An 18,764-nucleotide genomic window follows, 5' to 3' on the forward strand; every position below is an offset into this window, starting at 1 on the left:
CTATAACGGCTCCTGAAAAGCACATTCGTTTTTCTCCATCTAATCCTATGTGAAGGAGTGTCCAAAGCATGGTCTGCCAGTCCCGACTTGCCATAGTAATAGTAGCGCATGTATTTTTCATGTTCTTCCAGGTGGATGTTAACTGATCTTCCTGTTTGCCCATAATAGGCCAAATCACAGTCACAAAGAACTTCATACACTCGTAGGTGTGCTAAAGGGTGAAGTTTATCCTTAGGCGAGAGGATCAGAGTTGCCAGCTTGAAAGTGGTGCGAAGGCCATGTTTCATCAATACTTTGGCTATCTTTTCTGATGTACCTCTGATATAGGGAATTGAAATGGTTATGTTGTTAGGAGAGGGCAGAGTAATGGGTCTATGTAGTATTTTATCTATTTTGTAGGGATTATAGCTTTTGGCTAAAAACGTATGGCACAGATATTGGAGTTCTGTGGTCAGAGCTGTATCATTAGAACAAATGGCTCTATGCGTAAGTGTTTTTAAAATGCCATACTGTTGGACTGGATGATGATGTGATTGTTTATGTAGGTATCTTCCTATGTGTGTAGGCTTTTTGTAAATAGAAAAAGATAATGATCCATCTGAAAGGCTGGTGACTAATGTGTCAAGAAATGATAAGCAGTTATTTGATTCTTTTTCTATTGTGAAGTGGATTTTGGGATGTTGGCTGTTTAGGTAGGTATCAAACACCTCCAAAGTGTCTTATCCATGGGGCCAGATGGCAAACACATCATCTACATAGCTTAACCACACTTGTGGCTTGTATGTAGCTGTGGTAAATAATTTGTTTTCAAAGTGTTCCATGTAAAAATTTGCTAATGGGGTGGGGTGGTTTTGACATCAAAACTAACCATTATGATGTCTGAATTTTTTAGGATAAGATTTTTAACCAGTGTTTTGAAATGGACTGAAATTTTTACAAAAGTAGAGAAGTTGCCAGTAAGGGGAGCAAGCGACTTGGCTAAATGCCGGGCCAGTTTATATGTGGGACTATCTATGCTATCGACTATGGGGTGTAGGGGGATATTAGTTTTGTGGATTTTTGGTAATCCATAAATACGGGGTGGTTTAACATGAATTGGTTTTATTTTCTTGATGATTTCTTTGGGCCAAGACGTCACTTTTTTCAGTAAATTTCAGACTTTTTTTCTTTTGAGACATCGTAGGATCTCGACGTATAATTTGATACGTGGAACTGTCACATAGGAGATCTTGCATTTTTTCTGTTATACTCTTCTTGATTCATGATAACTATTGCATTTCCTTTGTCAGCTTTTGTAATAATAATATTTTTATTGTTATGTAACTTTTTAAGGGCAGTTATTTGATTATGTGGAATATTGCATTTTAGAGGCTTAGCCTTGTTTAGAATATTTGCTATATCTAGTCGCACGATATTGGCCATTGCCGGCGGAAGATCATGAATACCCCGTTCTACTTTCATCATAATTTTGAGTTTAGGAATTTGTTTGAGCGTGATGGCAAAGTTATGCCCTAGACTGAGAGCATTCTTGGCTTCTTCAGTGATGTATCCGATGATAGGTTAACAACCACATGGTCTCGTCATAGTTGCGGTCAGGACTTCGTAAGTTGGCGCTGTTGTAGGAGTTCATATTTCTTTAGGTGTCTGGTTTTTACTTTGGTAAATTCTTTTCTTGCTGCAACTTCGGAGATGTGATGTAGGACAGTCCACATTTCGGGATTTAACATGTTCATTAGTTCTTGTTGTAGAGCTGTGATAGAGCTATTTAGCATGCAAGTAGTGGCGATTTGTTCCCGGAGAAGCGCTAAATCGACAGGCGAGTTTAGCTACTATTACTATGGCAAGTTGGGACTGGCAGACCATGCTTTGGACACTCCTTCACACAGGATTAGATGGAGAAAAATGAATGTGCTTTTCAGGAGCTGTTATAGATCTGAAAGATTATTTTTTTGAGTCAGCAATAGCAATGGCTTTGAAGAATTCTCCCAATCTTAACAAATATGGTTGCATTAATTTGCCAAAAATTTGGGAGACTGTTATCCTAAGAGAAACTCCTGCACAGGCTTTTTTTTTTTTTTTTTTTGTTCATTATAGGGCGCCAAAAAATAGGACTTTAGATCTTTTGTCCATTGCAACTGTAGTTTCACTCACTCACTGTCGTGTGCACAAGTGTGTTGTGCTCTGATGATGAGTTGAAAATCAGCGAAATATTAGCAGTTAATAGAACATCTCTTTGATAAAATTGTGTGGTGTTGTTAATACCGTGAAAAGTAAGTCATGAATTTTTCTCCCTTTGTTTTCTTTACAGGAGGGTTGGGAAGAAAGATATCACACTGACGGTAGAATTTTCTTCATTGATCATAGTAAGTTGAATAAATTAATAATATAATAATAACAGTATATATCATGGTTTAAAAAAAATGTATTAAATTGCTATAAAAAAAAAAAAAGATCAAATCTTATTCAGATTAAAATCCTATCTGTATTTTGATTATTTTTTAAAATAGAATATTTATGAACATTTACTTCTGCACCACCTGGATCATTCTCAAGTACTGAATGAACACCCGTATGAATACCATTTCTTTCAACCTGCAGTGAAACTTGTTTATTTATGTCACCTCGTGCAAAAGTTTGGAGAGACTCAAGTCCATTGGCTTATTGTAATGTAATTGTAACAGATCATGCAGATACCGTGGTATAAAAGACATCTTCTTCTCATGTGCATTTTGCTTTATTTAGAGCTGTTTTATGGTTCTTAGTTTAATGTTGGCATTTAAAGTAGTATATTGCCCATAACTAAGAATTGCAGATTGCTCTGTATACATCAAATAAGATGAATTCAAGGATCAGTTTGTGGAGTTAAACATGAAATAGAGATAATGTTACTTAAATTAATGCTTTTATTTATGTTTAACAATCCTTAGCAGTAGATTATATGATAATATTTAATAACAGCAACCTGAACAAACATTTCTAGGAGTGTAAATACACTACTGGGAATTTTTTCGTCTCATCATCATTTTTCTGATATGTATCCTCAAGGGGTTTACAGGATACTATGATAGCACTACATGATTAAGTTTCCATTATTACTAATGCCCTGTTCAAAAGATTTTCCTCCAAATTATTCTTGGTCCCATTTTATAAAGCTTTGATCAGACTTCATGTGGATTTCTGTTCTCAGATCTGGTGATTGAAATTTGAAAGAGATGAAGTAACCTTGAAGAAGATGCAGCGATGGATAACAAAAATGATATCAGGACTGTACACTATTGATTATGAAGATAGATTGAGGGCATGCAGACTTCAGAGTTTTGTGGATAGAACACATAAAGGGTTATTATCGGATTAACACTGAGGAGATTTTTTTTTTATGGTAGAACAAGATCAAGGGGGCCATATCTGGAAGTAGTTATTAAAAGAGTGAGAAATAACTTTCTTGTATGGAGAGTGGTAGGAACATGGAATGCATTGCCTGAGAGAGTGGTGAAAGTGCAAATGGTGGACAAGTTTAATGAGTGGTATAGTATACTTTGTTTGACTAATATTGACATCATGATGAGTCTTATGACTTCGTGGAGGTCAAGAAGATAATATTTATTATTATTCTGTTACTTTTCAGCATTCCATTGTTATCAAATCTTATATTTCTTCTTTCTGGGGCACATCTAATGTGTCAATCCACCTACATCTTGGTCTTCCTCTGGTTATTTTCAGAGGAGTGAACAGATGGCATCATTAGCACAATCATGAATTCTAACAACGTCAAGTTTCTGGTTCCGACAATGATGCTATCTGTTCACTCTCCTAATTTTTCTCAGAGTTCTGATATCTGTGATTTCCATCCTATGATCAAATGTTTCATTTCTAATCCAACTCTCAGATCCATAACTTAAAACTGGTTTAAACACTGTCTTGTATACTGCTAGTTTAGCATTTTGGTTAATTTCTCTCTTATTCCATATAAATTTATTCATCTGTCTTTCCACCATACCAGCTTTGCTTTTCTGTGGTCTATTTCCATGTTTAATTTGCCACCTTCCAAGCAGTTCCAAGACCGCTGTTGTAAATTACCGACCGATTAGCATATCAGGAATCATTGTCAAGGTCTTAGAGAAATTAGTCAAGAAAACAATACAGGATTGGATAGATGAAAATAGGATATTGTATGAGGGACAACATGGTTTTGTGAAGGGTAGATCATGCCTCAGTAACTTGCTCACGTTTTATAACACAGTGATGGCTGAACTGGATAGGGGTAATGGGTTTACAGTGATACTACTGGACCTTGCCAAGGCCTTTGACAGGATACCACATGGAACCCTAATCAGTAAACTGGAGCAGATGGGGATAGATATAGGGTTGGTGAGATGGATAGGAGGGTGGCTGAAGGAGAGATACCAGAGAGTGGTTTATGCAGGAGTGGAGTCTAAAAGACGGCTTGTGACTAATGGTGTGCTGCAGGGCTCTGTTCTTGGACCACTGCTTTTCAATTTATTCATCAATGATATAGGAAAGGATTTGAGAGGAAGTGTTCACTTGTTTGCTGATGATGCAAAGTTGGGTAGAGCAATTGTGAGTGCACAGGATGTCAAAATTTTACAGGATGATTTGGATAGTTTGGAGGACTGGGCTAGGAAAAATGGATGTCAGTTTAATGTGGCAAAGTGTAAGGTTATGCACTTTGGGGTGAAAAGAATAGCAGCAGTATATCGCATTGGTGGAACCGTACTTCAGGAGATTGATGAGGCCAGGGATTTGGGAGTGTTGGTGGATAGGAAATTGAAGTTTAGGGGGCACATTGCAAAAGTGACTAAATCAGCTCATCAAATCACTTGGCTTCTGAAAAATACTTTAACATGCAGAGACAAACAAGTTGTTGTTCCTCTGTATTGAGCCTTGATAAGACCCCATCTGGACTACTGTGCCCAGTTATGGGCACCAGGGTTTCTTCGTGATGGGGAGGAAGTGGAGAGGATCCAGAGTCGCGTGACCAAGATGATAAAAGGTCTGTGGAATGAACCTTATGAGAATAGGTTGAAGATTTGTGGGTTGCAGAGATTGGACAATAGGCGAATGAGGTGCGATATGATTGAGACATTCAAATTACTGAAGGGTTTCTATAAGATTGATCCAGAAGATATTTTTGAAAATATGACTGGTGGTAGGAGGACTAGGGGCGATGCATTGAAGCTGGGCAAGAGCGTGGTTGATAAGGGAGTTAGAGCTAGGTTTTTTACTTGGAGAGTGGTGAATGAGTGAAATAAGCTTACAGAGTCTGTTGTGGGTGCTACGACTGTGAATGAGTTCAAGGCAAGGTATGATAGATACTGTGTCAATGTCGAATAGTTGTTCTTGACATGATGTTAGGGCCTCCCTCGATGAGTCTGTCGACTCCTTGGAGTTGCCCGGAACAATAATAATAATAACCTTCACTAAAAATTGTGCCTTAAAGAGCTGAGATATTTCACGTATTCTGTAAGTTTTCCATTCAGGATGCCATTGAACTTTTCATTGGTCCTGCTTATCTTTGTAGTTTTGGTCTTTTTGTTGCTAATTTTCATTGCAAAATTGTTACAGCTTCTATTCATTTCAGAAGAATCTTGGAGACACACACACTCTTGTTTAGGAGTAAAAGATTATCTACATAAAGCAAAGATCTAAGTTTTGATATCTCTAATTCTCATATCAGGTTTAATGTCACTTTCTTTCATAATGTGATCCATATAGATGATGAATAAAAGTGTAGATAGAGATTGCCCTTTTCTCACCCTTTTCAGTTCTAACTGCGGACTTATAGAGTAAATATAGACTATGTTGCTCTGTATATGTTTGTAGCATTCTAACCAACTTTTCTTTTGTCGTATGCTTTTCCCAGATCTACTAAACTTCAGTACAGATGCTCCTCATATTTTCTCAGCTTTTTGTCATAAAATGAAAATCTGATCTTAACAACCTCTTTTATCCTGAGCACAGCTTGGACTTTTGTATATTTCTCTTTCATATTTTTCTTAGCCTCTTCTGAAGTATACTTGTCATTCTTGCTTTCACTTTTATTTCCATTTTTATGGATGAGAGTGGACTTCTAGTCATCTGGAATTCAACATTCTGAATAATAGTTGCATTTCCAGTCACTTATCATTATTCCAGCTTCCTTTCCACAGTTCAGGCTTTTCAATAGCTTTTTCCTGAAGTATTGATATGTATTCCTGATTGCATTCCTCTTGAATATTTTCTACCACTGTTCTGTCATTACTTGTTTCATTTAATAGTCTTTAAAAGTAATTACTCCAGGATACCTGAATACTTTGTCTTTTTTTTGTGTAAAATTATACACAATTATCAAAAGTTTTTGTTTGTATATAGGTGAGGTGGGTGTGCTTCTAATGATATTGGTTGACTTCAGTCCAATTAGCATTGAGACCTATGACTGTGTGGCAGTGAGGTTGAAGCCATCTAGTGTGAGATGCAGTCTAAGATCAAATACATAGTGGGGCATTGTTGCAGACCTAGTGGAACAGTTGCTAGACTAATGAAGAAATGCATCACCAAATAAGGTTGATAGGTGAAAAACGAGTAAACATAATGGGGGGACTTCAGTTATCCAAACGTTGATTTGGGTAATGAATAAAATTCAGTTTTATTCATTAGAAGAATAAAACTGAATTTATTGAGCTATTGCAAGACAACTCCCTCAAGCAGCATGTGAAAAACAGGGAGTTTCAGTTAAAGACATAACTATTCTGCCCTGGTTGGTAACAGTAATCATGCAGTACTCACTTGCGAAGTGCCTAAGTTTATGAATGTTTAGGAAAGGTTACATGCTTAACGTTCTACTTGAACAAAGGTTATTTTCTCTGATCTTAATATTTATATCGGATTTTTTCCCTTTCTCTCTTGTTACCAGCATTAAGTCCAAATTTTTCACCTAGTTTCAACTTCTCTTCTAGTAGGTTTGAAGATTTTTTATTTTCAGCCAGCAGAGTGTATAGGAAGCATTTAAAAAATACACAAATGATGCAATAATGAAACATGTTCCTGGAGTTCAAAGAATAAACAGGATAGGAGTGAAATGGATGTGTAATCTTATTAAGAAAGAGATTTGTAAGAAAAGGATGATGTAGAAGGAATACCATGAGCATAAAAATGATGTCATGAAAATTATAAGGAGCAGAGCAGAGCAGAAGAGTGACAGCTGTTGGACTGAAAGCTAAGTTTAAGTATGAAAAGAAACTGGCTCTGCAATCTAAAGACAGCATAAAAGAATTCTGCTACTTCAAGTAAAATAAGGAATGAATAAAGAATAACGATACTGAATGCATGTGGTACAAGGGTGACAGATGCAGAAGATATTGTTCAACTAAGGAGTGCTCATTTTGCTAAATGCTGTCAACCTGGTGTATGCAAGTTGCACTCACTGCTTGAGTGCACTTACATACACCTAGTTTCAACTTCTCTTCTAGTAGGTTTTGAAGATTTTTTATTTTCAGCTAAACTTCTGAAAATAAAATTCAGAAGTTTAGGAGTTAATTCAAAAGAAGAGGTACTAGAGCTGTTGCACAAACTGAATAAGAATTCAGCAAAAGGGACTGTTGGGATATCAGCACAGATGCTAAAAGATTGTTCAGCTGAACTGGCTATTCCTTTGGTCAGGCTGCATAATTTGAGTCTCAGAACAGGGAAAATTCCACACGAGTGGAAGGAATTTATGATAATCCCATTGCACAAGAGAGGCAAAGACTGATATCCCCAACTGTTGACCTGTCAATAACTCTTGTATCAGCATCTCTGAGGATTTTGAAAAGTCCGTTAGGGCTCATATTTGAAGATCACAGAGAATCTCTACTTTGCAATGAGCGGCATGGGTTTGCTAAGGGAAGGTCATGTTTGAGCAACTTTCTTACATTTTATAATGTTACCATTGAGTTAGACAAGTGGAATGGATACAACATGATACTTTTGGACTGCCACATATTGCCTGGAAAAGCTGTCAAACTTGTTCTTTAATTCATTCACACTACTTGCACACAAAAGCAACATCCAATGACAATCCATTCCTATCATGCACAACTCTATGAGAGAAAAATCTAGCTCTCACTCCCTTTTTCAATGCATTCATTCCTGACTTCTATGGGTTCCCTCTCGTCCTTTCTCCACACTCACAAAATGAAATCAACTGAAATCAACGATTTCAGTTGACTTCATTTTTGACATTCTCCTTTGATTTCTCTCCACTGTTAGAATCACCACAGAAACCAGGAGATCAGACCTGCGCACAACAGTCCAAGTGAGGTCTTATCAAAGTCTTGGAAAGAGGCAAAATGACTTCCTTATCTTTACATGTTGAAGTTTGTTTCAGTACTTTAGTTATCCTCTGAATCATATTTGCAATCTTTGCTATATGGCCCTTGAACTTCAAATTCCTATTTCTAAAACTCCATGATCCCTAGTCTGATTAGTTTCTTCTAGCATAATTCCACCAGTATAATATGACATTGGATATCTAATCGCCCTGAAGTGCATGCCTTTACATTTAATATCATTGAACTGGCTGCCATTTTCATTAGCCAACAGTTTCTATTCAAATCATTCTGCAAGTACTGCATATCAGCTGAATTCCCAATTACCCTGCCTATCTTTGCATCATCAGCAAATAGCTGTATGTCGCCAGTCAAATCATTCCCATTGTCATTAAAGTACAGATTGAATAACAGTGGACCAAGGACTGATCCTTATGGTACACCACTGGTTACCTTAAATCTTGCCAACTCACGGCCCCCATATTCCACTTTTTGCTATGTCAATCAGCTATCCTCTTATCCACTCTAATATTTTATAATCCAATCCCATATTCTCTAATTTATGCAACAGTCTTCCATATTGTATTCTGTCAAAAACCTTGGAAATGTCCAAAAGTATCACGAAACTTATATGTTTAATGAAACTTTCATAATGAATATTATGAAACTTATATTGTCTAACTTGGTGGTAACATTAGTATTATCGAATGTGAGCTAGTTGCTAAAATATGGCCTTCCCTTTAGTAAAGTCATGCTGTTCATTGCAAAGTAGCGATTTTCTGTCAACCCATTTCTGAATGCAAGCACTAACCAAATTTTCTAAAATCTTCAACACCACTCGACAGATAGAGATTCCACATGAGTCTCTGTACCTCCCTTGTGCGATGGGATTACCATAAATTCTTTAAACTCATGTGGAATTTTCCCTGTTCTGAGGCTCAAATTATATAGCCCAGTCAAAGGAATAGCCATGTAGCTGAACACTCTTTTAGTATCCGTGCTAAAAGAGTGTTGCATAAACAAACAAGATTTCAGCAAAAGGGACTGATGGGATCTTGTTCAGTTTATGCAACATCTCTAGTACCTCCTCCTCATACACATGAGCATCGTTAAGTGAAGGGGCAGTAGTGAGTGCAACGTTGCATACACCAGGTTAATAGTTTTAGCAAATGGACACTAAATTCTGCATTTTCTGCAATTTCCCAATATGCATTCACTGGAGTTATTCTGTTATTCATTCTTTCTATTTACTTGCAGCAGAAAAAAAATGCTGAAAGATAGAATCCTTTTGGATTATCTTTAGGTTGCAGAGCCAGTTTATTTTTATACTGAGACTTAGCTTTCCGTACAACAGCTGCGACTCTTCTGGCCTGTTCCTTATAATTTTCATTACTGACATCACCTTTCTGCACACACAGCATTCCTTCCACATCATCCCTTTCTTATGAATCTCTTGCTTAATTAGATTGCACATCCATTTCACTCCTACCCTATTTATTCTTCAAACTCTAGGGACACATTCTGATATTGCATCATTTGAGCATTTTTTTAATTGCTTCCCATGCACTGTCGATATTCTTCTCATCCATCAAGCGATACCATGGTGCAGAACTCGGCATACTCCTCATTTCATTATAATTTCTGTTTTGTAGTTCAGCATGTAACCTTTTCTGAATGAAACATTCATGAACTTATTGATTTCCCAAGTGAGTACCACACAATTGCTGTTACCAGCCAGAGGCAAAATAGTTTTGTCTTTAACTATTGAAATCCCGTGATTCTCTAATCAAATCTAATAATCTTTATGCTACTTGAGGAAGCAGCATGTGACACCTCACCTCATAACAGTTGAATAAATTCAATTTTATTCTGCTCATGAGAGTCTACTACTACCCAATCAATATTTGGATAATTAAAGTTCCTCCGTTATTATTGCTCTTTTTGCACCCGTCTTTATTTCTTGGTGCATTTCTTTGTCACTAACAACTGATCCGCTAGGTCTGTAACAACACTTCAATATGTATTTTATCTTGTTAGACTCCACCTCACTTCAGATGGTTTTGAACTCACTGCCACATGAAAAACTATTACTAGTATTACATTTATAGGTCTCAGTGCTAACTGGATTCAAGTCATCTGTTATCATTAGCAGCATTCCCTCTCCTCTCCTTTCCTGTCTTTCCTTCCTAAAAATTCTGTATTCTTTACACTCAATACCAGTTAGTATGTCTGATTCTGATACAGGTATCACTAATGCCTACAACTTCAGGTCCCTACATTTTGACCAAGGCAGCAAACTCTACCTCTTGGTTTCTGATACTCCTAGCATTCATGTACAGACATAAGTTACCTGCATGTTTATTTGCGGACTCTTGTCTGTAGTCTGTGTGAAACAGTTGGACAATTTGCAGATCTTGGTTCTTATTTAGTATCATATTTATGCAGACATCTTTGCACATGCTTGATAGATCTGAACAGGATGAACACAAAATCATTCTCTTCTCATAATCATATCCATGATAATGCCCATTGATATCATTAACATTGTTGCTCTTACACACAGATTCTCACCATTCCTCCCATCATAATTTGGTTTCCTTAACTCTCTGTGATAGGTGTCATACCAATTAATAATGTTTCAAGGCTTCTGATACCAAATGCATTCAAGTGACACAGAATATCTGATTACGATAGATAATGCATAAATTACTAAATAAAAATGCAAAACATTGGAAAGTATGGTATCTGCATATGCTTGAAATATTTTGTTCGTGGAATAGCAGCTGTTCTCAAATTGCAGCACATCTGTGGGAACAGTGCTGATCTCACTTCTACTCCACATTAGTTAGCTTCAGAAATGAATATTAATTAGTTAAGTATTAATCATATAGCAGAAATTCGTTCATATGTGGTCAATTTGAATTAAGAATTTTCTATTGATGCAGATACAAGGACGACCCAGTGGGAAGATCCTAGATTAAATAATCCTAATATAGCTGGTCCTGTAAGTCAAATATGTATTTGTTTATTTATATAATTTATATTTTTGGCAGCTTTATAATTTAATATCTTTCTTATGTATAGTTGGTCCTTAATCTTGAATATCAACCAAAAATGAAAGTGCTAATTTTTGAGATTTCTTTAATTAACTTAATTTTTTTGTAATTCGTGAACCACTTTTTTTTCTTTTTATTAGAGTTTATATGGACAAAATTGAAATATCTAGAAGATCTATTAAAAGATAGGCTAAGATTGCTCTGTTTTCTTATTTTAGAAACTCCCAAAATAAATAAATTGAAAAGTTTCATACTAAATTTGAATGGCTTTGTGTAATTAAATACCAGTAACAAAATTAACATAGCTAGCGATAACGAGAAAAAATAAACGTTGATTTCTTTCTAGGTTAAAAAAACGTAGGAAGTTACAAGAAATGGTGCTCTAATATCATTTTGGATACTATAGTTTTATTTTCACACATATTGCACAATATTATGTACTTATTTTCTTGCATATACACACACACACAGTCATTCCACCCTACTTTTTTCTAAAAGTGATATCTTTTCTATTGGAGCTACAGAGACCTTTTTTATGAATCTGAAAAACAGCTTTCAATTCATATATATTTCATATAATATCATTTTTTTTTTCATATAACTCTTTGAGCTAAATGCATGTTTTCAATAATAAAATGAAAATTCATGATAAATTAAAGCAGCCTTAACATAAGTGGTCTTAAAGGAGCTGTAGACATTGTTACAGATTGTGTGAAATAGGTCTAAATCTCAGAAGTCTAAAAAAATGCTGATGTTCAGGCCACCACGATGGGGATGTTTGCTGAACTTTGGCAAAGGTTGGTTGTCATATAGCAACTTATTTTTTGCTTGGCTATACCCTCATCTCTAATATCATTCCACCTTTCCCCATATATGAAAAGCCACAAAGCCTATAGCAAATAAATGCCATTTCTGGGCTAGGGGCAGCAAAGTTAGCTGATTTGGTTGACTGAGTAGTTACCATTCCTGCTTTCTAACCAGGAATTTTAACAGGTCATGGGTTTGAATCTGTTTAGGTGGAGGTGAATTTCATTACCTGGTACGAGACCACTGCCCTGTTTATTGTGGAAGCCTGTAGTGGGTTGAAAAAATTCCATGTTTGGTCTCTAGAGCAGACTTTCCAGACTATCTAAAAATAAATAAATTACAAAATTGATAAAAATGGCAAAAAAAATCCTTAGCTCACCTACATACAAATGTACTATAGGTTTACTAATAACCTTTTGTGACCAGGTTCCCACCCACAAAAGGTTACTAATAACCTTTTGTGGGTGGGAACCTGGTCAAGATAAAGGAAAACTGAGTGCAGAATGGAGAGAGAGAGCCATGCTAAACATCAGACAGAAAGAGAAAATAAAGAATGAAGATATAAAAAAAGAAACAGAAGTATTGGATATAGGGGAAGAGATTTTAAAATTAAATGGATATGGGCAGTACATATTGCTTGGATGAACAGTGAACAAAGACAATCACCTAGTTACTGATTGTCTTTGGAAGACCAGAGAGAAGATGGAAGGAGATGACTGAAGAATGTTGGCATTAGGAAGCATTCAACACAGAAAGTTGGTGGCAAATGGAGGAGGCCTATAACCATAAATGGCTAGAAGAAGGGTAGGACCCACCCCTCTAAAAAAAGTCTGTTGATATTCTTCTAGAAGAGCTGGAGATTGTAGTTCTTGAGAAATACTTCTTGGAAAGGCTGTTCCACTAAACTGAGATAGATTCAGCTGTAAAAGGATGTTGGTAGCAGCAGCTCATGTTCCTGGAAGTTTTAGTAGAAATGGTGGGGAAGAGGGCTTAATTGATACTACTTCTGCTGAACAGTGACCATGAAATATCTATAGAAGAGAGACAATGCAGAAACTGACCATCTAGGAGACATAGGATTGAAGTGAGGTCATCAATCAACTGTGAACTACTCTCTTCTTGACTGCAATGAAAATTTTTAAAGAAGTCTTAGGTGTACCACCTCAAATGTGAGCGCACTATTCCAAGGTTGGCCAGATTTGAGATTTGTATAGAGTAAGTAACTGCTCAGGAGAGAAATAATGTGTGAAAAAGTATGCCAAGTCATCTTGGAACTGAAGATGCTATAAGAGCAAAGTGATTATGGGAAAGACTAGTAGTGAGAGCCAGTCCCAGAAGAGAGATATGATCAAGTCTTGACTTTTAGTTAAGCATTATTAAAAGTAAGTTGAGAAGAACTAAGTTATTTTTTTCAAGAAAACAGACAGAAATGGTGACTAGGTTGTTTTGTTCTTTCCCTATTGCAGAATGATGAGAAGATCAGTGTGTAGAGTAGTTATTGTAGATGATCTTGGAGCCTGAGATGTTTGAGCACTGCAAATTTATTGTATGAGGAGGATGAGATGGGATGGCTTCCATCAGCAAACCTCTGAATACGATATGAGATGAGTGAAAGCAGATCGTTACATACACACACACACACACACACACACACATATATATGAATCTTCAGAGCTCTCTTATATATATATATCAAATGTCAAGTGCAACAGCACAGATTTCTCCAAACTTTTCCATGGCATGTGCCCAGAGGTGGGTGATGTAGGCCAAAAGATCAGCAACGGATCTTGATTGGCAAAATTCATACTGGTGTTGATTAGGTGCCATTTCTCAAGATACAGAATGAGTTAATTGTTGATGATCTTCTCCATTACTTTGGGCAATACTGAGGTCAGAGCAGTAGGTTGATATTAGATAGTAGACACTTGTCATATTTTCGGAATTGGCTTTATGTGGCATGTGCTTCTCTGCTGTAGTTGATGCCAGCTGAATATAACATAGTGCATAGATGATAAAGAACAGGTGTAAGTTCAGGAGCACAGCTGGTGAGATTCCATCAGGATTGGAAGCCTTTTCAGTTTCTTCTGAAGTCTTTCTGCAGAAAGCATACAGTGCAATGTTCCAGGTAAAGAATGATTTGCCTTCAACTATGTAGGATTTGGATGAGAAGAATGATTCCATTAGGTCAGCCTTATCTTTTGCTGATGTTGCAATGCAACCATTTAGATGAGAGGTGGAAGTAGATCAAAAATTACGCCCAATAGATTTTGCAAGGAATTTGAAGGCATGATTCCATTGGCTGTGCAGAGTTTACTGCATTTAGCCCTGTCAAAGTCAGACTACTTTTTTTTTTATTGATGGTTTTGCAAATATTATTGTGTGTTTTGGTATAGGCTGTGATGAGATGTGGATGAGAGATAGAAGCAGATGGTCAAAAGTTATACCCGACAGTTTTTTCAAGGAACTAGAAGACATGATTGCATTTGTACAGCAGTGTTTTTACTGCATTTAGCCCTGTCATAGTCAGACTTGCTTTTTTTTATTGATAGTTTGCAAGTATTAATGGGGCCTTCAGTAGAGGCTGTGAATGAATCTGGTGTTTTTGTCTCAATCAATCCACTATGAAAAAGCAGTTTTTTTTTTTTTTTTTTTTGGCATATCCTGATATTTTTAGCTTAGATATAAAGTGGGAATTTTGAACAGAGTGAGGAATGAAAACCTCCATTTCAACATTGATAATTTCTATAACAAGATCACAAAAAATATTTGGCTCAAAATAATGGATAAAAGGAGTAAAAATCACAGAGATCTTCCAACTTGGCCTTGTAATGCCAAAGTACATGAGCGGATAACTGAGAGAGGGATGTTCCAAAGAGATGAAACTTGGATGAGATTGTGATCTGAATTACCAGGAGCAGTCACTTCAACAGCATACTTGTAATAAGAACTGATTAAGAAAAGATCCAGAATGTTGAGTGTGTGGTAATGAATTTTTAGAGATCCTGGTTGGGAGATGAATGATTTGTTTTTAAATTTTGACTTACAGCAAACATCCCTGCTTCTCTTCCAGCTGGGTCAGTAGAATTTGAAAAAGGGAGCCAGTTCTGAATGAATTTTGGAATCAAAGTTGACAAGGAAGATGGTGTTGCTGTTAGAAATTTGTAATGTATGAAATCAAGCTTCAATGATTTCATACATTAATTAGGGCTCTGAATGATTTTTGTAATTTGGTTTGGGGGGGGGGTTGGTAGAGGCAGCACATTAATGAGGCATAACGAGGCAGTGAAATCTTAAGATTCAGAAGGTCAAAAAGAGGAGCTTTAAGATTATGCATCATCTTGCAAAGAATGTCAGTGGTATAAAAACATAGGCACCTTGTAGCATAAGGAATTGGGTGTATTTTGGACAGTTTTCTGGTTCATTCATAAATAAGAGATCAGGTTTGGATGTCTGCAAGTGATGATGCACATATGTAGGTTGGTGTTGATATTGATGAAGTGAATGTGGAAGATTTTGTTTAATTTAACCAGTAATACTTATTTAAGTTTATTTTCATGCTAGTATTGCAAAGCCAGGAGAAAAAAGAGGAGAAGAACATATAGTTAGAGGAGATAGACATTGCACAAATAGTGAACTTCAAAACTCCATGCTATAAAATGGCTTTGACAGTTCCACCCACATCCGATTGCACAGCCTCTACCCAGGCATGACTTGCAGTGTAAATGAGATTATGTGCCAATTAATCAGGAAGAAGCCTTCAAAAGCTTTCATGAGAGTACTTATGAAAGTGAAGAAGGTAATGGATTACTACAGTATATTTGGCATGCCATTGACTCTCAAAAGAGTGGGCTGAAGTATTTTCAGAACTGGGGCAACTCATGGTAAAGGTGGTATGACTTTACATCACTTGCCTTAGTATCCCACAATGCAAAGCACATCTCCTTGCAGACTTCAGGCACATTTGTTTGCTTACACTTGGATAAAGGATTAAACTAAGTATATAATTTCTTGGTATCTTTAATTTATAGTATAACCAAGTGATAAAACTTCCAACAAATTATTATACAATATGCATGCATAAAAATTAAGCAATGTGGTATCTACATATAAGCAAAATTACTATAAGGTTATACAAATATACAAGGTGTCCTACAGCAATACATAATTAGTCAAAATATAAACTAGTAAATAATATGTATGCACTAAAGTTAAGTTAAGCAATGCAGTATCTACATATAAACAAAATTACTGCAGAGGTCACAGCAACACACACAAGGTCAACAGTGCAAGTTAATAAACAAAAAGCATGCACAAAACCAAGCCAAAGGATGCAGTATATACATATGTAGATAAGATTACAACAAATGTTATTACAGCAATACATAAATAGTCAAAAAGGAATTATTATACAATATGCATGCATAAAAATTAAGTTTAGCAATGTAATATCTATATATAAACAAAATTACAACAAGATTACACAAATATACAAGATCAAAGGCTACAGAAATACATGATTAGTCAAAAAATAAACAAATAAGTAATATATATGTACAAAAGTCAAGGTAAGCAATACAGTATCTACATATAAACAAAATTACAGTCAAATGTGTTTGTACAAATTAATTCTTTGTAAAAAATGAAAAACATCATGCAGTCTGCTAACATCTGCCTGAGTGTATATGCTTGGCTAGATAGATAAAAATTTCATTCCTCTCTCTGGTACACCAGAATATGACAAATAATGAGATGTGTATTGCATTTTACACACACGCACATGGCAGGGTTATCCACCCTCAGTAAATAAGAGTGTGTAAGATGACTGTGACCTATGCAGAGCCTAACAAGAACAAATTCTTCTCTTCTCTTTATACATTGACTAGAATGCCAGTGCTTAATTTCAGGCTTAATGTGATATAATTTGTTTGCTAATGCTTCCTGCCATTGAGCAATTAGCTTTGATTTTATAAACTGTCTGTAGTCTGTATATTGTACTATCAAACAGTACGTGGAGAAAGTATGAGCTGATTTAGCAGCTGCATCTACAGCCTCATTTCCCTTAATTCCAATGTGGCTAGGAATCCAGCACAACTGAACATCAAAATTAAAGCTTTTCATTTTGTACAACAGGTGTAACACCTCATAAAGCACTGAATGTGGATTATACATAGGAGAGGAGATAGCCTGTAAAGAGCTCAATGAGTCTGTATAAATTATACACTTTTGGTAGTAGTGGTTTTCTTTTATATGCACAAGTTCAAGCTGAATGGCATGTAACTCTGCTGTATAATTGCTACAATCAGGTGGGATCTGGTTGGAGATAATAATGTCAGGAAACACAGCAACACAGCCAACAGAGGTATCAGTTCTTGAACCATCAGTGTAGATGGGGCAAGAAATCAGAGTGCGCTGCTTTGTGTGCATTAAACAATTGCAGGTAGACAGATGATGGAGTATGAGACTTCGGTAGCTGACAAAGTGAGAGGTTGCAGGATGGAGTGCAAACCTGCCATGGAGGGATGCTGTTATGTTTAGTGTTTATGTTTATATTTTTATTGTTAGTTTTATGACCCAAATTTTAAGAAGCCTGAATGGCAAAGAAATGGAGCTAGCTGAGGAATTAGATAAGTACCAGATCGACATAATAGGGGTGACTGAAACAAAAAAGACCAAAACTGGTGAGCTCTTTCTGAGCAATAAATACAAAATGTTATATTCAGGCAATGACAATCAAGGAAAAGAAGGAGTAGCCATAGTATTCAACACTAAATACGAGGCTAATCTTCTTGAATGGCAGGCAGTCTCAAGTAGAGTAATGTGGGCAAATATGAGAATGGGGAACTGGACAATGAGACTTATTTGTGCCTATGGTCCCACAGAAGGTTCTACTAAGGTAGAAGTGGAGGAATTTTTTGAGGCTTTAGAAAAAGCAACTGACACAATGAAAAAGGAAAAGTTGGTCCTTGTTGGGGATCTAAATAGTAGAGTAGGAAATGATTGTGAGACATACAAAAATATTTTGGGAAAATTTGGAGAAAAGAGCAAAGCTAATAATAATGGCAAATATCTGTTGGATTTCTGCTCAGGACATGGACTGGTTATTACTAACACCATGTTCCAACATAAAAATGTGCACAAATTCACATGGAGAGAAGAGGCTAGGAATAAGAAAAGTCTCATTGACTATGTTATTGTTGATAGTGATGTTTTCTCCCTGGTGCAGGACACCAGAGTGTACAGAGGATTTGAAATTGGAAGTGATCACTATTTAGTCTTGAGAAGGATAAAATTGAATTTCATATTGAAAAGAATAACATGTAAGAAAGTTTTAAAGCGAATAAAAGTTGATCCGCTCTCAGATGTGAGCTGTAGACTGAAATACACAAACATGATTGAAGAAAAAATGAAAGAGTTTGAGAACAGGAATGAAACCTTGGAGATTCAGTGGCAAACTCTGAAGGAAACATTGATTGATTCTGCCAGAGAGGCATGTGGTGAGGTTGTGTGCAAGGATAAAAAAATCAGAACTCCCTGGTGGACACAGGAAGTTAAAGAGGCAGTGAAGGAAAAGAAGAAAGCATATCAAAAGTTCCTGGCA

At 36.3% G+C, this 18,764-nt stretch overlaps 1 protein-coding gene across 2 annotated transcripts in view; it reads left to right on the top strand.

Annotated features, from left to right (window-relative positions):
- Nedd4 (E3 ubiquitin-protein ligase Nedd4) overlaps positions 1-18,764 on the top strand; it is a 523,801-nt gene that overhangs the window by 330,506 nt on the left and 174,531 nt on the right. For both annotated transcript variants that reach the window (XM_090395739.1, XM_090395738.1), the window contains exons 13-14: positions 2,309-2,363; positions 11,249-11,307. In XM_090395739.1, the coding sequence (XP_090251865.1) occupies positions 2,309-2,363; positions 11,249-11,307 (114 nt within the window). The remainder of the gene's footprint in view (positions 1-2,308; positions 2,364-11,248; positions 11,308-18,764) is intronic.

The sequence above is a fragment of the Typopeltis vanoorti genome, chromosome 7 (genome assembly GCF_054136105.1).
Source record: "Typopeltis vanoorti isolate ZY-2024b chromosome 7, IOZ_Tvanoo_1.0, whole genome shotgun sequence".
In the NCBI taxonomy this organism is placed as follows: domain Eukaryota; kingdom Metazoa; phylum Arthropoda; class Arachnida; order Uropygi; family Thelyphonidae; genus Typopeltis; species Typopeltis vanoorti.